The following is a 24958-nucleotide window of genomic DNA, read 5'->3' as shown; positions in this document are numbered from 1 at the left end:
TAAAAGATACAAGTACTGAGGGTAGAAACAAATAGTTGAATGGAGTTAGAGTTTGCTCTACTTTATTCTTACAAAAGTTAAATGTAAGTGAGAATATCATCAGAGTAACATTGAATAAAATACAATTGATTGATTCTGTGGATGAGTATAATGGCTAGGCCATTCAAACTCTTGCAAAATATTCTAGTTATGACCTTTTTTAGAAAGAAGGATGTGAGAGTCCAAAGAGAAGTATTTTGAAGAAATCCAGATACTTAAAATTAAGTTTCTGGTTTCATTCTTCAAATAGATATACTTCAAGCACAGTAAAATAGAAGGCTAAAATAAAACTTCATTTCTCATGGGGAGCTTGTCAGAGTAGAATATCAAACAAAATATATACAGAGAAGGTAACTAGCTGAAAGAATAAGGTCAGCTTATTTGACTTCAGTCCACTGTGACAGGAATTTCAGTTTAGAACACTGGAGGTACCTTTTAAATCTGTCTTTGAGTTATGCCACACAGGAAAAAAAGGCTAACATTTAGTTTTATGATTTAGCCTGGGGAGGCCTTTTTTCTCCAAATCAGAACACAAGAGAACAAGATACCCATCTGTCTTTGAATGGAGAAATTTTGGTCCTCATTGTGAGAAACAGTTATTAATAAAAAGTAGAGCAAAAAAAGAATTCAAGCAGGCATCTAACTCAAATTGTTCACAGTGGCAGAGAAAATCTAACCTCTGTGACTGCCAACATATCTTCGTCTAACTTGTCCTTAAGGTCTTCTTTTAAATACTCTTATATCTCCTCAGAAAGCTATTCCAGTGCTTAACTGTACTTTAGGTTGAAAATTTAAAATCTAAACATTTCTTTTTTTCTTCTTCTTCTATTCTGGCCTCTTACCTACCACTGGAAAGCCATTTACTTTGCAAAAAGTCATTTATTACATTCAAAGACAAATAGTGTTCCAATCAGCTTTTCTTATCTGGAACAATTCCAATTCTCCCACTCTTTCAGAGAGTTAAGTTTTCTTAACTTGAACTGCGGCACTCAAATCAATACACTGCACTGCAGGTGCATTGTCAGCACTGCTGAGTCAAGCTGTCAGCCTCTGCCATGCTCAAGAAAGTTTTATTTAGTCACATCGAAGACTGAAGGTGACTCCTTCTCCCCAACAAAGCCTACTGGAAATGGAAGACTTTCTTTCATATGTTTGTGACTTCATGCAACAAGCTTGTATTTTTCACAAATTATTATCACCACTAAAGCATAAGGTGAGTCCATAAAAAATAATCAGACTCTATTCCTGCAAGGAACTTGGATCCCATAAAGACATCCCAGGGATGGGAATGTAGTAGTGGGGTAGATAAGACCTTCAGCAAAGTTGTGTTTTTAGATCGCGAAGAACCAATTGCAGACAGCACTCATTTCTCTAGGACTGAAAAAGCTGTCCAGACACTAACAATTAGGTACTGAAGGCAAAACACGGGTTTCAACAATCTTTGAAGATGTATAATGCCTGTCTGATTCAGAGAGAGCTGGACCACAGGGAGATGAACACAAGCCCTGCAACGTACAGTTCCAGGAATAATAATCTAATTCTTCCCTCTCTGGGCAGCAGCTGCCACTGACTGACTCAAAGAAATCAAAGATGAGGCCACGAATTATTTTGAGAAGCCTGCAAAAAGTTGCAAGGAGGAGATCTTCTGGCTCCTACAAGTCTGTTCCTGATCACCACTGCCCTAACTGCAACTGCCTACAAGCCACACAGGTGAGGGGAGGATTCACATTGCTACTGACTTTTCCTTCATAATTAGTGTGCAATGGGTATGACCAGCCCAACAAAAGCACTTGGCCCAGAACCAGTGTATTGGACAGCTGCCCTCAACATGCAGCTCCCCAAAATCTGCTATTCACTAGTCTATTTTCTAAAAAAACAAGGAGGATTTTAAAGCTGAGACAGCAGTAATCCCCACATCAAATGTGAGATGCTCAAAACACACATTCATGCTGCTGGCACACAGACTACTGATTTTCAAATATATGTAACTAAAACTAGAGGACCTAAAAGAACAGAAGTAGTAAGAAGCTGGTACTGGGTAAACCTTTTCTTCAATGACATCATTTGGGTATTGAAGGCTGGGCTTGAATATGTGGTTTGTAGGTAGGATCATCTGAGTTTCAAGAATGGTTACCTTTTCAAAACTAAAAGGTAATGCTTAATAAAATTTAAAAACACATTTAAAGTTAGAAACTCACTTTTTCAAGTAAATACACTAAAAAAATATATGTTTAAAAACATGTGTCTTCAGAATTAAGTTTGTTATGTGCTTTTTATTATGACTTTTCATTTCAATCATCAGAAATACAGGACACCTTGTTCTCAGCCCACTTAATGTTTAGACCATACAAATTTGGCATTTTTTACTTCTTTAGTCATTTTTATGACTTATTCTGTCCTTGATTTCTAAGTAAAAAAATCTTAAAAATGGTCCCTCTGAGGCATGGCTTTGGGAACAACAACCATCAGGCTGACACACTTCCACCCCACAGTCTCCAAGAACTAGCTTGTTTCTTTCCCAGATTAAATTAAGTCTTCCTCTGGCAAGTGCCAAGCTGGCAAAGACCAAAAATGGCAAAAAAGAGAAGTCAGAGTGTGCTCTCAGTTTCCCTTGGTACTCTACCAAACAATCCTCAGAATCAGGAAGAAAAAATCTCATGGTCTCGTTGTATGCCAAATTCTTTCTCTGATTTTATATTACACAGCTGTGCTTGCAGGAGAGGAGGAGGAGAGAGCCTACATAACACAGCTTATTCCTAGGACCATCAATCTGGTCTCCTGAAAAAGAAAGCTGAGCTGGAGCACTCTAAGATTCTTGTTTTCCTTGATGTCGTGGCCACCAGAGCACCCTGCCCCCATCAGAGGAGTTCTCAGAGAGCCATGAAAGCTGCTCTTCAAGCTGCTTTGTGGTGACAGAGTCAAAATGAAACACCACAGATTTATAACAAATGGGAATGCTGGGATATCGCTTATCTTCATGGCTGATGTACTGTTGCTAAGCTTGTTAGCCAGAAAAATGGACTGTCATGAAGTATTACCAGTTGGGATATTTTTACAAACTCTGTCACTACATGATCTTCTGCTTTAAGGAAAAATAGAAGGTATATGAAACATAAATAAAATCCTGCACTGCATGTCAATAACATTTTGCATTGAATATTTGCATGGGATGTGAGCTAGTATTACCTGTATGTTCATTATGAGGGTGATACAGAACAGAGATTATAATAGCAATAGATAAAGGCTTAAATATGACATTTCTCTCAAATCACAATTTGCACAGAATTGCTCTAAAAAGGGTGTTTAAAAGTATTCCACCAGATTTATTCAGCCTTTTGACTCTGAAAGGAATAATAACCCAGTTTATTAGATTACTGAACCCACTATCACTGCTGCTGGCAGTGGCTGTCATCACTCCTCGTCAGCAGCTTCCCTTATTCCTTCCCACTAAAAGGGGGGCACTGGCAGCCTGAATAGCAGATCTGTTTAACCGGAACTGCTCTGACTAACGCCATGACCTTAAAGTTCACCCTGAACACTGGCTCGAGTTTTTGAAACAAATCAAAATGCAATTCACATCCATCTGCCAAGGCAGATGTGAACCACTTCTTGTGGACATCACAAGGCACAGAAACAATTTTGTCACTTTTCTGTCATTGCTGTAGGAAGGAGAGAATCGGCTTGGCCAGAGCACAGGTTAAATCCCTTGTGTGCAGGATAAGATAGACATTGTTCAAGGATATGATTTTGAAAACCAATTCTATTTTCCACAGATTTCTAGAAGATTAATCAAAGCAAATTTAACAAAGAATATTTTCCTAAAGCAGTGTCAACTGCTGCAACAGCAAACATTTCATTATAGTTTTCTAGGAAGGTAAGTCATGTCTTGTATAAACACAACAGATGTGACATTTCAAGGTACACTATTCTATACCAAGTACTTGTTTTCTGTGCAAGACTCTTCAGCCTTGTTACTAAATATGAATATGTTAAAGGAAATCCACAGCCTTTTAGGGTTGACTATAAATGCTTGGAAGCATGGAGTACTTTCTTAGCAGGTACAACTGAGAAAAAAAAAGGGGAGAAAAGCCCCAAAATATGAGGAATAAGAACTTAATTTATATTGGATGTAATTTCATTTAAATTAGTGAGAAATGGCTTATTGCACCAAAGCCTTTGTCTGTTATTTAGAGTTTGAAAAAATGAAACTTGTAATCAAGTGTTAGTAATTCCTTTTATGTTATTTTAGCTATCTCATTTTAAAAAGCTAGCAAACATTTAGAGGGGAGAACTTTCTGCACCACATCAAAAATCCTGAGGTATACATTCTGGACTAAAAGATTAGGAAGTGGTAATAGTAAAATTCATATTTCTCAATACACAGCATAATGTTAACATTGCCAGCCATCCAAACAGCACTTCACAGAGTGAAAAAATCCTGTCAATCTCCTACATTTACAGGGAAAAACGGGAGTAAAGATCCTATGGAAAAGGTGAGATCTCAGTTGCTAGTGAGGCAAATGCTACAGCTGTGTGTAGTTCAAAATGCCTCTCTTTTTAAGAGATGGAAGCTCCTTCTTCTTGCCATGGATGGGCTTCTCAAAGGTGCGTGTGCACACTGCCCTGCTCTGCAGTGGGCAGTGAAAAGGGGGAAAGGCTCTAAGCAAGGAGAAATGCAACCTTTCTAAAACACCAACCATTTGGCATATTTGGAAAAGGATTCAGAGTCGCAGCAGCACAGGATGGCTGAGGCTGGGAGGGGATTTAGTGTGACTCCTTGCTCAAGCAAGCAGGGCCACCTGGAGCTGGCTGCCGTGGAACATGCGCGGAATGGATTTTTTTAAAAATCTGTAATGAGCGAAAAATGAAACAGAGGAACTTGTACATACATGTGCATGTGTTTACACATGGAAAATTACACAAAAGCTTCAGTAGGGGACTTACTTGAAAACATACTGGTTTAGATGTAAATTTACCAGTGAATAACAAAGAGGTGATATCTGGAATATACTGAAAGAAAAATACACTTCACATATGTCTTAAAAGGATTTTTTAAAAAATATTTTATTTTAAAGTTATTACGTTTTAAAAATCTCAGCATGTTTCACTTGAAAGCCAATGTTTCTGAAAGCACATGTCTATGAAAGAAGCTTTCTACAGTTTGCATATCTTGTCAAAATTTAAGATATATGATATAAATATCTGCACTGTTATATGTCATTCCCCTCTGCTTTTTTCAAAGTCTTGGTCAAAGAAGGAACAGGAAAGCCCCATGCCCATCAGCCATAACAATCTGAAATCTACTCTACAATTTGATTTCAAGAACTGAAATTTCCAGGTACCAAATGTATAAATTTCTATATTAATGTTAAAATAATTGAATCGTAAAAAGTACAATGATTGCGACACAGAAATTCTAATTTCTGAGAATGGCACTGACTTAACATTGAATTGGTCACAATATAACTTCCATGTATAATTTTCCTAGCTATTAAAATGGCAGTCTGTTGAACACTTAACATGTATTTTAAATAAAATCAAAATGTAAAATGAAATAATTATATAAAGTTATATGTGGTCTACACTTTTTCATTTTAGGTCTCTTTCTTTTCATAAAATGTTGATGCAATCAAACAACACAGCTGTTAAAAACTAATGACATCTAAGGTCATGACGGATACCAAAGTTAATTCCAATCCAGCACAATCTTTTCATGTAAATATTTTTATTGGCATAACATATAGGCCCTATGTCCATCATGGGGGAAAGCATTGCAACTGTGGGCACAGTGAAGTTACTAGAAGTGTAATCCCAGTATTACAGAGCAGAGAAACACTTATTTTTTGTCTTATGCTACAGAAGTTTGTCATTGTCAATTGAGACAATTTTTAAGTACAGAAGGGGGAAAAAGATCAAAACAAGTCTAATAATTGAAATAATTGACCCACATAGAGGCAGCAAGACTAGAGAAATCTATGCCATTATTTGAAAAGTATCCATGGCAGCAATGACTGTAACCAGCTACCACATGATAAGCACCGAGGGACCCACAGAAATCAAATGCACAGCTCTAAGGACATGCAAACATGCCTTAAACCCCTGACTGTGCTCAAGCAGCAGAAACTCTTTCAACAGACTCACCAAAGTCAAAATGGCTGTGGAAAGGGAGCACTATGGCACCCTGGGTTTGCAAGGGGTAGGAAAGTGTAGCCCAAGCCAATCCCACCCACAAGCAGGATTTCAGCACTGCCTTTACCTAAGTCTTCAGTTTTTGCAGATCTTAAGAGACTTGTTCGACCTCCCTGCAGCAGGGAAGGGAACTGGTTAGTTTCTTTAAGGAAATTTTCAAACTGTGAATCTCAAGCCTGCTTCCTTTGAGGGCAGTCAAGCACAGAACATTTCTCACCCCGAGAAACAGCTTTGTTTGGCAACACAGGCCCCCATGGGTCCATTCCCAGGCAGGGGTTGGAAAGAAAAAAACCATCACATATCATATCTTTTAGAAGATTCCATCCTTTCCTTATGACACCTCATTCCTAAATATATTGGAGATGAGCAAAGCTAGCAACCTGACCTAATTCAGAAATTTCTAAATGTTGTGAAGTTTGACATTACAAAATTAATTCATATTTCTCCCATATAGAAAATTATGATCAAATCCCCCTCAGTTCTGAAAAAGGTTCTTTAATAGTTAGAGAAAGCCTTTGGTTCAAAACAAATACTTCTAAACCAAAGGCTTTCTCTGATTTTCTTTTCCAATAATCTGTCTCTGTATTTCAGAGAGAGAGAAAAAAAAAGCATCAATCTGATTTGTGGTTAGAAAAAAATCAGACAGGAATCCAAGGGGAAAAGTGAATATTTTCTCCCTAAGGAAACATTTCTATTGTGTTTGTAAGAAGATATTTTGAAAATACAAATATGGAGAAATTATTATCATTTCAGAGGGAAGAAATTCACCACCTATCCAAAACCAAAAATGCTTTCTAAAATGCTAAAGTACAGAAAATGTTATTATTCCAATATAGATTTATTCCATTTGATCAGAATCCTGTTCACCTTTGTTCTCAATTCCTTGTGTACAGAGAGGTAATGTAGAAAAAGTTACAAAGCTTCTTCCAAAGTAAAGGATGTGACCGTACTGTAGCAGGGATAAAGACTGTTTCCAGAAATTTCTAAATATGTCTATAGGTGATCCTTAATGGTTAATCTTTAGTGGCTTTCTGTGATCAGTGTTTTGGCAGACTTTTTCCAAATGTTCTGCAATAGTCAGTTAGGGCTAGGCTGACCCCCTGCAAATAGATGTGAGCTAAGAGAGGACAACTGCATTTGTCCAAGTCAGTACTTGCAGATGGGTACATGCAGTTTTTTAATCTTTTTTTGTGTCTGCCAGAAATCAGGATCATATATTAGAGTATTTTTTAGACTTGAGATAGTGAAAGGTCCTCATTGCATCACTAAGATACATAGGAGTCCTTTCTCTGAATATCTTATATAGAGAAAAAAATCCTCAAGCCTTTCTAGGAAAGATATTAAACATTTCCTTTGATCTTAAAGTAGCCTTCTCTTGAACAATATTAGTACTAGGAGAAACTGTGTTTAAAATAGCATGTAAGCACCATCTTCAGAAGATGATGGCAAATTACATGCAGTGTTATGTTTCTTTGCTTTTATTTGTCTGGCACTACTTGTCAGCTTTCCTGCTGTAGAAAATACAACTTGCATATAGAGCAAGCCACTCTTTCAAGTAGCCTGGAAAAAATCATGCTATTTATAATCTGAAAATCTCTAAGGACAGTTAAAGAAGTTAGCACCATCCATTTTCATTATAGTTGATAGGTGAAAGATCCCTAGGGTTTATAAAGTTGGAATAGGAAGAGGGATAAAAGATCAACTGACTGTTATTCTACTTCCACACCATTAGAAGATGGCATGCTATGAAAAAAAAAAAAAAATACTGAAGGTTACTATGGGGATAAGATGACAAATGACAGAGACCAGAAATAAATGCATCCACTTTGACCACTTGGAAGCTACACAGATAGGAAGGATGGAGATCACCTAAAAGTCACAGGCATTCTTTGTGAAAATATCAAGGGCCCCACAAGCGCAAATCAGATTGCAGGAAATTAATAAATTAAAAGATTGCACATGGCTGCATTTCTAAGGAAGGCCAATAGCTGCAACAGCAGCTCAGACAGAAGCCAAAGGGATACCTTCCAACACTTCTGAACATCAAGACACCTCTTTCCAAGGTGCCTGAGAGAGAATGAAGTGGTTTGAAAATGCAAATACATAAAAGGCCTTGTCAAGTAAGTTTACCCATAGTTGGTACACTTTTGCTGAAAAACTTCAATTTCTCTGAAACCACATTCTACTTGAGTGCCTTTCTGATTTAGATTAAGGACCTTAATCCTGCAAGGAAAGGGAAATCCCTGTGGGAGTTGAGCCTCTAAACAACCAAGGGAAACTTCCAGATGCTGTTTGGCCTGCTATAATGAAGTGCTGTAGTCATGGCTACATTCAGACCCTTCAGGGTAGGAAGCACCATGCTTCTTACAAAGGGAAATGACATTTTATAATTAGTTTATTTCTCATCTGGGAGTTTGTTCTCCATAATCTGTTTCAGACGTGGAAGTGGAACTCAGCCAGGCTTACGGCAGGAACATGGCTCATGTGGATAGCCAAATCCCTAATACCAGAAAGACAAGGGCTATTTGAATCCACTGCCATGCACTGAGTCACTGAAATATGACCTAGGTCCCAAATGTGACTCAATAAGGACTTATGGAAAACTCCAGCTCCTAATAGTTGGCTTAAAGTGTCACTGAAAACCCCAAGAAATGAAGACAGATTAACTTCCATTTTTGACCTGTCACTGCTGAGACCTTCATATACCCAAGGAAATACGAGGGATAAGAGGCAGCTGGATACCAAGGGCCCTCTCTGGGTCAGCTCATCTGATTTCAGCTTCCTCTCAAGGATGGGAGCCAGTGCCCTTTACTGCCCTATAGAAAGTTATTTTCTAGTATTTTTTTCTGACTGGATGTAAGGCAACCCAAGTAGTAGCATACACCTCTTCAGCCCTAGTTGTCTGTCTTCTTGGGACGGAGGGACAAGATGCCTGTTTAGATTGAGCACTGGGGAATCCCCCTTGTTGACATTTCTCATCCTAGATATTTTCCTTTTTCCAGCTGCCACAAATGATTCCGATGGGAAAAAGAGAGTCAAGGGGATCATTTCCTTTTAAAACTGAGACTGTGAGGAAAAATTACATTAATATTTAACTGAGTTGTCAGCTTAAGAACTGAAATACAGTTTGACGTTCATCAATCCAGTTGCATCAAGGAACACTGGAGCAGTTGTCACTGAAGTGACAAAAAACCAAGAAAGTACAGTCCAGGTTTGAGCATTGACATTTGCTTAGAGAAATCAGTAACTTATATGGGGAAAGCCATTCACATACTAAAGTCTTTAAAAAAAACCCAAACACAAAGAGTGAACATCTAAATAAAGCATGAGATGTAAATGAGAGGTGAAAGGTTAAGAGCAAATGCAGCTCACCAAAAATCCATGCTGAGGAAACCCAAGGCTAAATGTGACCTGTACATCTACAAATATTGCAATAAAGCGGATAGATTTTTTTTCCCTATGGAAATTAAGACTTATTTTTTTGGCTTGTGGGAACAACAGTGAAGAGAAGAGAAAAAGTTTGTTACCTTGAATGTCATCATTGAAAGTGCAATACTTGTTACGGTACTTATGCAGGAGGCGGAATGCATTGGCATTAGCAAAATCCTCAAACTGAATGAGGCAGTTCATGCCATATCTGAAAAAACAAGAAATTATACATTATGTTAAGAAAGCCTCAAAATTATACATTAAAAAGCTAGTAACATTTGTGGGCAGATTTTGAATACAAGTATAATGTGCATCATACAATGCTCAACATGTTTTTGTTATATTCGTTATCTTTACATTCATACAGATTATTTAGAAGGCATAATCATGCTACCAACAGTATTTACTCAGCTCTAAGTTCTGAATAGCAGATCAGTGGAAAAGGCCTCCATCCTCTGCAGACATCTCAACAGAAGTCTCCACTGAGCAATTACCTAACGAACACAAAAAGGTCCCTCCCAATAGAAACCACTCTATAATTCTGTGGTTGTATTTTTTTAAAAAAATATGGAAACTCAAGACTTCTGGCACTCGATTTGTATGTCAATACATAACAAGTAAACAATTGCCCTGCTGTGCCAGTAAGGTTAGTCCCAAAAGTAGTTAGTTAGTAAGTAAGAAGTTAAATTAAATTAACATTACCACTATAGATCATGGAATGGTTTTGATTGGGATGAAAACCATCTTGTTCTAAATGCCTATGGGGACTTCCAATGTCCAAAGGGACATCTTCCACTAGACCAAGTTGCTCAGAGCTTTATCCAACCTTGCCTTGAACACTTCCAAGGACAGGGCATCCACAGCTTCTTTGGGGAACCTGTTCCAGTGCCTCACCACCCTCAGAGTAAAGAATTTCTTCTCGGTATCTAACCTAACCCTAGTCTCAGTCTGAAGCTGCTCCTCCTTGTCCCACCATTACACACTCTTGTAAATATCACCCAGTGCTTATATGCATTTTTAGTAGTACTGTCTCTGGATTCTTTGCATACCAATCACATACAGCATTTTCAAGTACTTTCTTAATAACAAAAGAATAAAAAACCCCACAAAACAATGAAAATAAATCTACAAAAACTACATAAAGACTGGATTCAAGCTCACAGACTTTGCGAGAGGGCAAGATCTCTACAGCACACATCCTGATTGAGCTAAAGGAGGCTTTCCTTATTTGTCAACAGTAAAAATCCATGAGAGACAGTCAAGCTGTCAATTCATGCTTCATCCAGAAAAGCAATACATACATATAGTGAGCAGTTCAGTGTAAATACATTAACTGAGTTTTTCTTTAAACCATACATGTGTTTGGCAACCACATTAAGCAAATCTATCAGCATTAAAAAAAAGGACAAAAATTCCTGTGACTAAACTCATTTCCATGGAAAACACATATTTACAGCCATATTACAATTAGCCAAATCTATGGGGATTCCACTGGCAGGAATGGTAATCCTTGCTGAAAATAAATACATCTTCAGGTTTGATGGAAAAACCTGGACTTCTTCAGCAGCACGAGAGGCAAATGTTTAAAAGAAATTTTGGCAAGTCCAGTACTGTAAATCACAACTGAGTTCAAATAAAAAACTAGAGCTAATTTCAATAATTAATTTAGATTTATAACCTAATTCAGCTTCTGACATAAATTTCTGTGATTCTGTAAGGGTCCAGGAGCTGACAGTTTTATCATAATACGAAACTAATGAGATTATCGCTCTGGAATCCTGGAGTTTGGTTATATGTGTTTCTTGGATGTCATTAGGCTGGTCTGTTTCTTTATTTTACCATATTTAACATTCCATTTTCTCATCTGCATTTTATTTTTCTCTGTTTTCTTATCCATTACCTTTGTAGACAAAGACCAAAACTCCCTGTGAGTTATATTAAAAGATATATAAAAGATGTAGAAAATAATCATCCTATACTGGGCACACTATCCATATTAATTCTCTGAAGCAGATATCATGGCTGTTTAATTAAAATGGAAAAAATGCAGGCAGTCTAACTCTGGGCCTCTGAAATTTTGGCATCACAGCAGAAAAATTTCTAAGCAGCATTCTTGTGATTGCACGTGTAACACCTGACATCCAGCTAAAAACCTGAGACTTCAGTGCTGCACACAACCAGCAGTACCTCAAAGACTTATAAATTTTGAGGTCTATGTTCTCAAAAAAGTCTAATCAAATCCAGTAGCTGGGTACCCATGAGAGACAAGAAAATTATGCACTGTTTCTCTGATTGAAGTATTCTTTTTCTCAAAACCACTAACAGATGAGACATACAGATGAGGTCATACAAAACAGATAATATCAGGCATTCCAGAAAATCCCTTAGCAATAATGAATTGGCTACAAAGGTGGCATACAGTTCTGGAAGCTGTGACCATACCAAAAAAGCCATCAATTCTTCTATGACCTCCACATCTTATTATCGCAACCACTTAAAAGCAAAGAGTTGAGCCAAAACCTAAATCACTATTTTCCTTCCTGTATCACTCAGCAATAACCTTCCACCCTTCTCACACTCTGATGAACAGTTTTAGTTTTAGTGGCTTCTCCACTATAAAGGGTAACTGCTTGAATCAATCCTCATGGAAGCAGAACATGTTCTTTCTGTTTGCACCTCAAACCCTGCTGTCATTGCAAATTCTTGGCTTGGAACTGCACCTCTTCACAGGTGGGTAGTGAACACAAACAACTTCAAGATGAAAAGGGAACCAAGCACTTTGTTGCTTGTCCACATGCAGTCATCAAACCTTGCTGTGCCTTTCAAACCACTTGAATTTCAGCAAATGTGGGCCGCTAAAGTTCTGTCAGTCATATTACCTTTCAAACATTATGAAAAGAGAAAACAAAGCCTGCAGCTATCCTAAAATGTGACCATCTTAACATCTTTCATCAATACTTGATACAGATATAGCACAGATTGACCTCACTGAGTTTCCTCCAATGATACAGAGTGCCTGATCAAGCAGGTCCAGAGAGCAGTAACAGACTTGCTACAAACAAAATCATCATATTTAAAACAACCATTCAGTAACTGTGGTTGACTACTAAAAGGAAGCATGTTAGAAGACAGCAACTTCAGGCATGTCAAGATGATTAGGAGACAAAATTAGAAGAAATTGTCTTGAGAGGAAACTCTCTAAGAGGTAATTCTTTTATTTTAAAAGTACTGGACTATCTATTTAATACGGTAGCGTGAAGAATAGGGTGTACTGCTTATTTAAGTAGCTAAAATTCATAATCATATACCTTAGGACAATTTTATTTTCCTCTTTGAAATTTGAAGACATGCAGATCTCCAACATAAACTAAAAACCTTTTATTTTGAATATGCCACCAGCAGCAGAGTTCCTGAAGCAAGCAGACATTTCATTCCATTACCATGCTGAACAAATGGGGGCGGGAGTGTTGACCTGCAGAAAGGCTCTGCAGAGGGATCTGGATAGGCTGGATCTACAAGCCAGCACAGTGGTATAAGGTTCAACAAGACCAAGTGCTGCATCCTGCACTTAGGTCACAACAACCCCATGCAGGCTGGGGGAAAAGCAGCTGGAGCTGCTTAGCAGAGAAAAACACAGGGATGCCAGTTGACAGCGGCTGAACCCACACCAGCGTGTGCTCAGGTGGCCAGGAAGGCCGATGGCATCCTGGCCTGTATCAGCAATAGTGTGGCCAGCAGGACCAGGGCAGGGATTGTTTCCCTGTACTTGGCACTGGTGAGGCTGCACCTCAAGTGTTGTGCCCAGTTCTGGGCCCCTCAAGTCAGGAAGGACACTGAGGTGCTGGAGTGCATTCAGAGAACAGCAAGGAAAGTGGTGAGGGGGCTGGAACACAACTCATGTGAGAAGCAACTGAGGGAGCTGGAGTTCTTCAGCCTGGAGAAAGGAGGCTCATGGATGACCTTAACACTCTCTACAACCAGCCACAAGAAAGTTGTAGACAGGTAGGGGTCAGCCTCTTCTCCCGGGCAACAAACAACACGAGATACTGGGGAAATGGAGGAACATGTAACCAACACAAATGTTCATACTGAAAGGTGGTACAAATAAATGGAAAAAAGAATCTATCAAGTGGGCACCAACTGTCTTAACCAGAAGAAATTACGAGAACTAGTCCTATACTGTCAAAACTACAAAAAAAAAAAAAAAAAAAAAAAAAAAAAAAAAAAAAAAAAAAAAAAACAAAAAAACACCTACAAAAAAAAAAAAAAAACACCTACAAAAAAAAAAAAAAAAAAAAAATCTGGTAGACATTCCTCCTCAGTGTGCAACCATAACAAATGCACTAATGAATTCTTGAATATTTTTATGCTCTGGAAAACACTTCTCTGATAGCAATAGCTTGGCTTGAGTTCTGCCTAGGACTGATGGGTTTTTGCAGGCGAGTGTTTTGTAGCTGTGAATTCTTTTCTTCCGCCTGTTAAGGATGTGTCACTGCAGTAGCTGATTAAACAAATATAAATTGTCCCTAGGAAGTGATAATCCAAATCACTGTTTCCCCTTGTAAATCCTGTTTTGTCACCCATGTCTTTCTGTGTACTTGGATTTTAGATTCCTGCTCCAAGTCACACAGGCAGTCTGAATCAGGATCCAACTGGACAGAAGTTCAAAGTCATATTTCTTTTGTTTTGTTATGAAGAGAAAATGCAGACCAGAGGTGGCAAGCATGCAACATCATATTTGTCATCAAGTATGGGAGGCAAATGCTGAACAATGGATTAAAATGAACCATCCAACTGAATAACATGTGGTTGCCAAAAAACGTCTCAAATACTTCTCCCAATTTACAGCATATTTTTTGTGACAGTCTTAGCTACGTTTTCCCCATTTATAAGTAAATTTATATTCAATTGTCTGTGACAACAATGTTAATGTTCCAAATAATTCTATGGAGTATATCTTTATGCAACAGGCTGGAGAAAAGCTTTATAACCATCCCAAATATACAGTACAAGTATTTTGGCAATACAATGCTCTTAAGACCTCAATAGGGAAAACTCTCAAGAATATGGCTTTTGGTGACAGTGGGAGCTATAAAAGTTTGGGCATCATTTTGAATTCAAACCATATGATCAGTAAAATCCATCCTTACTTCTACAGCTAAGAAGCTTTTCTGGATGTATATTTGGTCATTTGTTCTTACCGCCAGCCATTGTTTTGGAAACCTTCCTAAAGGAACAAGTGGTTGCTTTTTAGGTTGTTAGAGCTTCCAAGCCCCTATTTGACGTTTTTTTTTTGTACATGCCTGGAACTGAAAAAGCCTTAGAAACCATCAGAATTGGTTGCTGCCACCCATTCCTAAGAAGGAGCAAACCAAAATGACAGCAACACTGGCACTGTGCTCCTTGCCTTGTGCGTCATGCAGCTGCCATGCCAGCCAGAACCATTTATAGTGCACCAGACAATGTGGAAATTATCTCCTTCCTCCCTGCTCCAAATGCTGTAAACTTGCTCATTACCATATATCCCACTGCTTAAAACAGATTTGAAGTATAAAGAACACTGTTACAAACTCCTCTTTGTGCCAGGGCTTTGCCTGGATGTCTTCCCACCCTCTCTCCTAACAACTCATAGGACCTGGGTGCCTTCTCCTCCTCCTCCTCCTCTGAGCTATCTTTAACTTCATTTCGCAAGGCAATTAAACTGCTGCAATGAGGTCATACATCCGTCCATCCCCATCCCAGCACTACTTCTGCTACAATTGCAACCTGCTGCTTAAATTCAATACGATTTGAATGAAGGGGTTAGAGTTTTGCACAATAAATGCTACATATATATTCTGTGGAAAAGGTGGCCCAGATGAGATACCCTCCAGCAAGCACCCCAGCTCCTCTGCAGCAGATGGTACTTCTCATGCTGCCTCTCTAGCAGTCTGATGTGCTACAGCTGCACAGGACAAAAATCTGTCCAAGGTGCACTGAGCTCCAGCCAGTTCTACAATGCAAATACCTTCCCAAAAGAGGTATCATTACATTACAAATAACTTTCTCTGTCCTGAATTGGACCAGCAAGTCAGACAGGACATTCTTCACAGGAAGAGATTTTCTAAAGAACTTAATAGAAACTGTCAGCATCTCTGCTTTCCACATGAAGGACTCTGTTTAAAATTCCTTTTTTATTCCCCTGTAGGCAACCACTGGTTTTATTTTAGCTACAGAAAGCACGTACTTTCATAGGACTATTTTCCTTAGCCATTTTCCATTTCCAAACCAATTCTTTCCTCAGTGAGCTCAGTCCATATCCAAAGTAGGCATGGAGATGTGGGAGATGGCAGCATTTAGCACCCACCCTAGTACCAGCAGCAGACTCTTTCTTCATTCACGTTCTCTTACGGAAACAAAACTTTACAAAAGGTTTCCATATTACTATTCCCTGGCACAACCACAGTGCTCTGGCACTGTACCAGTGCTTCTAACATTCTTCTGCTTTCTCTTTCCCTGTCCTGAACAGATTTGGTATTCATTTCCATGGCCTTTCTATCCCTGGAGTAGTGAGGAGAACGGGCTGGAGATGACTCATAATTTTCTCCTTTTTTTCCCCAGCCAACAGCACTGCTACATGTGTGGACTTCACAGCCTTGGGAATAGAAAGGCTTAAGAACAAAGCAGTGCTCATTTACAAAAGTCTTGAGGGTGGTAGTCCTAGACATTGTTGTTCATAAGCAGAGAAGAAAAACCAGACTCTCTGCCTACAGTCAGGCCCTATATACAAAAAGGGCTTCTCTTAAGACAAAAGGTAATTAAATCATAGGGTTTTGTGGTATGCTAATAGAAACACATGCTACAAGAAAAGGATAGTTGCTGTTTTTAACCTAATTTATCATCAGCCATTTGTGCGGTTGCATCACACTGTAGCAGGGACTACTTGCTCTTTAAACTGAAGTCTTTCAAAGTCCATCCTACTGGGACAGTAACTTCTCGACAGTTCTAAACACACCTACGCTTAGTTTTTGTGCATTTTCAAAGTGCTATTGAAGGATTAATATGGATGCTCACTAGCGAATCTGAACTAGATTTCTTCTACTTCAATACCTGATTGAATTAACTCCCAAATATCTTAGGACTGTAATATATAGAGGCCACAAAAGAAGTATGTTACCACATTGTTAAGTTATATTTCTTCTTGTTGCAAAACTATTTGGTTTTTTTATTTTTTGATTTTCACATTTGTTCTAAAGTACAGCACACAACAATGTTATCAGGAACTGGGCTTGACAGTAACTTAGACTTTTCCAGTTGACATGTATAGATTTTTGTAAAAGAATTAGGGAGGGTGGTGTGAATGAAATATGAATGGAAATGTGTGCACTACTTGAAGCAGCAGCAAAACAGAGCTGAAAACAGCAGCACACACAGAAAAGAACAAAGAACAAAGCTGACTGAAGGAAAATTTAAAATGTCTGATTTACATCAAGATGAGCAGGCCTGAGCTCTGGTAAGGCCACAGCAAAGGCACCTCTGGGACCAGGATCCTGCACCTTGAAAACAGGAACAATCCCTATCATAGCACATCACCTGTGCCAGTCTTTATCCTGCAGGCACAGCAGGAAGTCATACTGCAATCTGAAGAAATTCAGCATGAGGACATACAGATATGAAAAATTTATGGAGGCTGAAGTAAGAAATACTCTGAAGCAAAATAAGCATGCCAGCACAGCTGCTGGATCTTAAAGGCATAGAAGACCTACATAAAATCAAATCTATCACCACTTACGACCAGAAGACCAGAGAAAGCATTGAGGACTTGACAGCCAGGGCCTTTTTGCCTTCAGTGTCACACATGAGCAACTCTGGTCAGACCATATGAACACAAACACACTGATGCTTTTAATATTTAGGAATGAGACTGAATAATAAAATCAATTTTTTTTTGAACACTCTAACATAAATCCATCTCTTTGTTCCATAAGAACTTTCACTGAGTGCTGTCAAATCAATTTCCTATGGTGGATTGTGTCAAGTTGCCTCCTCTCAGCAGGAAGGTGGATGGATGACGCAGTACTGAGATACAGCATAATGCACATTTTACAAATAAATTACACTTCTGAAAGTTCACAAAGTTAGATGTGAGCCAAACTCTTAAGAGTCAGTTCTTGACATGCCCAAACATCAGCCTCAGCAGACAAGACCATTGCCATGAACAAATACACCCCACAAACTTCCACAAATGCAGAGGTATGAGTGCTTGCCTAACACTCAGGTTAAATATGAAGAGGAAGAAAACTATATTGTAAAATTTGGTAGTTTTTCTCCTTAGGGAAAAAAAATGGTTCCTTGTGAATTTGAAGTAACCAGCAAATTGAATTAGTGTGATGGTTTTTCATGAATTCATACTGGTTCACTTGTTACCTGATCCTGACCCCACCTAAGTCAAAAGTAAAACTCCGGGAGCCTGAAAATGTAATTCTACTTGTCTTGTAGCTATTCTATTGCTTTTTCCAGTGTTACCACTTAGCTGATTTAACTGTGACTTAGACCAAAGAACAGGCTCAAATTACCTTCAGTTTTACATTCACTTAAAAGAGATGAGTGCAGATTTAAAACAGATGACCTGAGATTTTTTTTTTTTTCTTTTCACTCTCTTCAATTCTTCTTTAGGTACTTGGCACTGCGACACTTTTGGCTGAGGGAAGGAATGGTACTGAACAGATGGATTGGTCAAGTGTCTGAGCAGACTAAATCAGAATAACAGAGAATCAAGAAAGAAATCCATCTCAGCTGGAAATAGTAAGTAGTTTTATTTTTCATGAATCTTTAGCTGTGTGTGCTAAAGGTGTGTGTCACTTCTTGCCCTCCCAAAAGATAGAGTGTCTTTTTCAAACCATTCAAGTTTATTTTTTTAATTAAATGGCTTTATGCTAAACCAAAAAAGAAATTATGTTATCAAAAAAATGAGCATGTAAATGCATCACACTATTTGATAAGTCATCCTACACAACTTAAAATCATTTGAACCTAGTTTCAAATTCGTATTTCCTGATTATTTTGTGACTGCAATCTTTAAAAGTTATTGATTATTACCGTCTGGTTCAGATTGTCAGCAATTTTACTTTGCCAAGAAATATATCATAAAGCCACAGTTCTGAGGTTTGCCCTGGTGTTGGTATCCACCTGCACACCCTAAAAATTAGATTTTTAATTCTCTAAATTTTGCAAAAGTCATAAAAAAGCAATAAGTACAGCAGCACTTGAATAGCAGTCAACAATTGAACAAGGCTGTTACAGGAAGTCCTCTGCAGATCTCTTAGTATGAAAGATACTATGTTAATATATTAGTATTCATAATTACCGTGATTAGTGGAATCACCTATTCCTAGAAATCTGGATTCCTAAATCCAGGCAAGAGATGTTTCTCTGGATACAGTCTCAGATTTCTGCATGAAAATGAGAGCTGCCCTTGGAAAAAGTAAAGGTTTCAATTTGGCTGGACAAATTAGGTTTGCATTGATTGTGTGTGGCATTTAGCTTATGCAAGATGCATTTTCTTGAGAATGAACCTTCATATATTCTCTGCACAGACAGTAATTTTTTCACTTTCCAAAAAGAGAAAAGGGCCTGGATTAAAGGAAAAAAAAAAAAAAAAAATTCCTTGGCTGATAATTCTACACCAGAAACTTTCCTAATAATTTTAACTATATTCATTTAACTGAATCTAATAGTATTTAAAGATACTACTTTAATAAAGTCTAATTTACTAAGGTATTTACTTAAACATATGAGAATTCCAGCTTGGGTCAAGAAGACTACTCCTTTGCTTTAACTTAAATGGCTGTTTTGATGGCACAGTGAATCAGGCCTGAGTGATTTATGGCAAAAGCAATGCCTTTTTGGAAAAGGAATTGTATCTTTTTCCAGAATCTAAAGATTGCTAAGTAGTCTTAGGAGGTTGAACCAAGATAACTGCATTTCCTTACATATTTGATTATATTGGTATGAGATTATGGGCATTTTTCCCAAAATAAAAGACGCAGCTGGATAGCCAAATTAGTAGAAAGCCTGGGGCAGCACATCTGCTCTTTCCCTCTGCTACTTAAGGCATAATGAACAGATGGAAATCTGAATTCCACCACTGACAGCTTTCATCTTGACTGGTAAAAGGCAGAGAAGTAATGAGCTTTCAGAAATGTCAAAAGGAGGTTGTAACAGGAATACTTAAAGCATTTCTGATAGATGAAATACACTCCAAATATTTGTACTGTTTAATCATTTATCAAATTCTCAATGGTGGTTTTAAGGCATTAAAGTATCTTATATACCTGCAACACAAATTACACTTGAGAGAAAAGAAGTGAGACTAGACTGAAGAAATAGAGAATATAGAATATTAAGAAAAAGGGTGCTAACTGTTTTCAAAGCATTATTTAGACAGCATACTGTTTGACTTGAGAACTGTGATTATTACAGTGGAATATTACAGAATCACAGAATGCCTGAGGCTGGCAGGAGCACATCCAGGCAGCTTTTGGACTATCTGCAGGGACAGAGACTCCACAACTTCTCTGGGAAACCTGTGCCAATGCTCTGTCAAGTAAAATGTTTTTTTCCGAAGCTAAAATTTCTCTTTTATTTAAGCAAAATGCTTGTGCCTTATTTTCTCTTGTCCTGTCATGGGGCACCATTTAAAAACAGCTTGGCTCAGTCTACTTTAAACCCTGCCTTCCAATATTTGTACACATCTGTGAGCTGCTGCTTCACTGGAATAGACAGCCCCAGCTCCCAGTCTCTACTGACAAATGTAAATTTATAAACCAAGGATCAAAAGTGAAGGATGCTACTCTAGATTAAAAAAAAAAAATTAAATTAAAAAGCCATAGCTAATGGACATATGCTGTTGCTCAGCAACTCTCATGGCCAAAAAGGTTAACATAAATAAGGCTGAACAAATAAGGGATTATCAAGGATGAATAGAGAAATCTCACCTTTGTATTTTCTATAGTATAAATAGCACTATAATGACCATTTCTGATGTCTGCAATTAAAGATTTAAATATCGAACCAAATTGATTCTAACCAAATGCCTCATTTTATGTAGAAGGCCAAACTAGTTTACAAAAATGTTTCCTGTCCTTATAAACATGTAATACACTGAACGCGGCTAAGAAAATGCTTAAATAATATAGAACTCCAAACATTTAATTAAGTTGACATGCTCAGCAGTCTGTGGGATGACTAAAAGGACTTACAAAAGGGTTTGAATGGCTACCTGAAAGAAATTAAGAAAAGTTGCACTGCAGATGTAACAGGGGAGGTATTTCACATTAATGGAGAAAAAAACCCAAACCCTCCTAAGCAAAACACGAAAAAATAGAAGGTAGCAGAGCTGCATAACTAAAGCAGAGATGAGGCAGAGGTAGCAATAAAGCTGTGCAGAACCATGAAAGAACAAGAACTATTTTTGGTACAGGAAAGCCAATAAAGACATTTTCTCCAGAGGAAGTGTGAACACAGCGCATCAGAGGAAGAAGAGCTTGGCAGCAATATTTGGACCACCTGGAAGGAAAGCCGGTTTGTACCATAAAGGCCAGAAAGTACTGTAATCCACAAGGGAGAATATCCAAGACTATAAATGGTTTGGAATCTATTCCAATAAAACATAAACACAGAGAAGAACTATGCCCAGGGAAGGACACCAGAGTCATCCTACACATTGTAGTGAGATGGAAAGCACTGTTACTTTCTTGGAGAAGATGGGTTGGTTCTGTTTGAGTAGCATTGCTGGTGCCATTTAAGTTTCCAGCTCAGTGCTACTCAGCAGAAATTAAATATCTATAAAAATAGGGAACATTTCCAGTGCACATCACACATAAGATACCCCAAACCAGATAACATTATAAAAATTAATGTAAGCATGTGTTCAACCAACTCTTTAGGTCCTGAGAATGGTGACCTGCCATTCCTCAGACAGCATTCTTCCTTCTTTCTGCCCTTCCCTCAGCAGATACACAAAACAGTGAAAACTTGGACTATAGCAATGCAAGTCAGTAATACACATTTAATCTGGAGCAGCTGGCATCAGCAAGCTAAAGGAAATCATTATCTTTCAGAAGAAAACAAAATTTAATAGAAGTTCAGAAGGGCTTCACAGGCTTTACATATTTGCCTTTAAGCACACTTCTCCTAGACTTGTGATGGTTGGCCTAAAACTGGAGCACTTCCACTCAACTATAGCACATTTTGCATCTCCCAGAGCACACACGGTTTTCTGACCAGTCACATCAGTATTACAAAATCAAGTAACGACTACTCACTGATTTCACATATGATGATTGATTTTAGTTATTCTGGACCAGGAAAGGAGTGGTTCACACATAAAAAAAGCCCCGAAACTTTCTTGGATCAATGACTTCATAAAACTAGTTCAGAACTAATCAGAAATTTTTAAACAAAAATGCAAAAATGTGTCCTTAAGAGATTTGGTATTATGTAAAGGTAAGAAAAAAAAAAAAAAACAAAAAAAAAAAAACTGAGAGAATGCTCTTCTTAAGTACTCAAATAATTACTGTTTTGAAAATATTAACCAGAATTTAAGGGAAAAATCACATTTTATTACTACCAGCTAAACACATTTTTCTACTTTACTGATATGGTTTACCTAAGTCACAATATTCAAAGCTCCACACAAAGAGTAAAGCTTCAAAGATTAACCAAAACTCCTTTAATGGCTCTTCAGAACTCCAAAAGTTGCCAGCACTATTAATATTTAAATGAAGTCAAGACTTCAGGTATTAACTTCAAAATCACTCCTAATTGGATTTTTACCGGGAAAAAATTGGAGGAATGTTTATGAACTTTGCCACAGAAGTGGAATACTCAAGCTCAATAAAATGGTATATTTATAAGGGTAACGTTTTTTCCAGAAGTCATCATAAAGAAGTAACAGCCGCTCTTGCTTTCATTGCAGAAACAGAAGCGTTCTGGAATCCTGAGAGAAAGGGAAAGTATGAACATTGTATTTTACATTGAAAAACTGGCAATACTCCCAGCTCACCTACACTGGACATATTATTACCGCCTGTGCTAGTGGCTATGGTTACTCTTTACCATCATGAATTTAGCTTTCTTAAAAACTGCATTTGAAGTAAGTTCAAACTGTTCAGTCCAAACTATCTCGCTGGTAAATTTATATTCAAATATTTATTAAAAATGACTGGAAAAATGGTTAATTGGAGACTAAATTAAGGTCCCAGAAGTGTTCTAACTTTCTTAACATTTTAAACAGGTGGTTATAAGTTCTAAATAGCTCCTCCTCAATGTCTCTTCAAATATTCAATATCCTGAGGATTATATCAATGATCTCAAAAGAGCACTGTATAAAATTATAGCTCTTATAATCAGGGATTAAGTGAGAAAAGTAAGTGGCCGCATGCTCCTCAGAACTGTTTATAATCCTCTGCTAAGCCAAATACTACCTATCCTTTTCACAAAATTATTTACACTTTCCACACAGGGAACATCAGACATGCACCAAATGGTCTCCCCATGTCTGTCACAGAGTGAAGGAAGAAATTAATGTTTAAGATATTATTTGGCATTATAGGGGCAGCACACTAAAAATGCACTTTTTCTCTGATTTTATTTCAGGATGTTTAGAACATAACACTACATCTAAACCAGAATCCTTGGATAAGGCTGTGGCATATTGACTTTGCAGAATACACATGCATTTCAAATTAAGTTGGCTGAGATACCACCTACAGTGGACTGCAAAAGTAGGATTTACCAAATAGTTGAAAGGAATATTTTTTATGGTTTTTCTAAATTCTATTACTAACCGTATTATTTGCTTTTTGCGTATAACTCACTTATACCTTGGATTTTTCAATATTAATTCAACAAAATCTTCTTATGTATTTTAGTGGACTCATTAAATTGCTTTTTTGGAGATGAACTGTTGGAATTCCTATTGGATTCACCATTGAAAATACACTGAAACTAGACCCAGGTCACACCTTTTGAGAAGGACTGGAGGGGAGCATGAAGGAAAGTTTTATACTCATTCCAGATTATTTTTTGGTGTTTTTGTTAACACAAAAACGTTCTGTTAATTGTAATTACTGGTAAATTCTATGACTTCTATGATCCAAAGGCATTAATACATACATTTATTCCAATGACTTCAGAGAATTGATAGGTATGTTCAGGTTATCCTGCCCCAAAAAAATCTTAGTTGCTCAGTAAATCCCTTGCCCATCATATATTGATGAGAGATCTATCTGCCTTTTAATATTAATAAATATTCCTTTTCATCAGCCAATAATATGACTTTCAGTCCTTGTTGTCTAGTGAATATTGAAATGTTCACATCCATAATTAGAATTACTTGGTCTACTTGAGTACTCATTATTTGAGTGTATTATATTGGACAACAGCACCTACTGAGAGGAGTTTATGAGTGCCAGTTAATGCAACTTTACTGTTTTCTAGGGTTACTCATTCACACAACTACAGAGTTGGATTCTCCAGCTTCCTAAGACTACCCTGCATCCCAAAAACCCAGAACCTTAAATCACAGAAGAAATCAAAGAACTTTGCTTGCAGAGATGAATCATCCTGTCACTTCATGCCAGCCAGAAACTTAACTTCTGAGTAAGGAAAGAGTACTTAATTGGTTTTGCAGAAAAAAAATATGTGCATGTGGGAAAAAAAAAGGCCAAGTATTCTATTCCTGTGCAATGTCTACACTATGTAATGAAGTGCATAACAAAGAAAATCAGGGTTGTTTTTCTTTTTCTTTCTGTAATGCTTTCTTGAGAATAAACAAGCCCAGCTTATACTTCCTTAGCATGGCAATTATTATTACATATCATAAAGCAGAGATTTTGATTTGTCTGTGTACTTCCTATGACTGTCAGTTTTCTGAAAGAGGTTTGATAATGTATTTATAGTAATAGAATACACAGTCTAAAAATTGTAAAAGGCTAATTATGCTTATTCTATGTTAATATTACCTACTTCTTTCAACCACCTCTCTGAAAGCTATTTTCTCTGTCACCTAAAACATAGCTTTTTAAAGGCTATGTTCAGGTGATGCCAAGCACAGAACACCCACAAAAGCTCTGTGCGACCCAACACTCTCAAAATACTTTTTTTTTTTTTGCAGAAATGTGGGGAGGAAGCAGAAGGAGGATATTGCAATCATTTTTCTTCCAGTCATTCAGAAGCAAATACATATACAATCACCCTTCTGGGAAGAAATGCCTGTACAGGGAGAAGTTTTATGAAGAAATGTGAGTTAATAGATTGA

The 24958-nt window shown here is 37.6% G+C and overlaps 1 protein-coding gene across 1 annotated transcript in view; it reads right to left on the bottom strand.

Moving 5' to 3' along the window:
- The window catches only part of ME1 (malic enzyme 1), a 154549-nt gene that overhangs the window by 26248 nt on the left and 103343 nt on the right, over nucleotides 1-24958 (bottom strand). Inside the window, exon 7 of the mRNA XM_083857013.1 lies at nucleotides 9756-9865. Coding sequence (XP_083713139.1) covers nucleotides 9756-9865 — 110 coding nt within the window. The remainder of the gene's footprint in view (nucleotides 1-9755; nucleotides 9866-24958) is intronic.

Source organism: Zosterops lateralis (assembly GCF_965231275.1).
Source record: "Zosterops lateralis genome assembly, chromosome: 3".
Taxonomy (NCBI): Eukaryota; Metazoa; Chordata; class Aves; order Passeriformes; family Zosteropidae; genus Zosterops; species Zosterops lateralis.
Note: the sequence above shows the minus strand (reverse complement) of the source record. Positions and strands in the feature narration are given on the sequence as shown.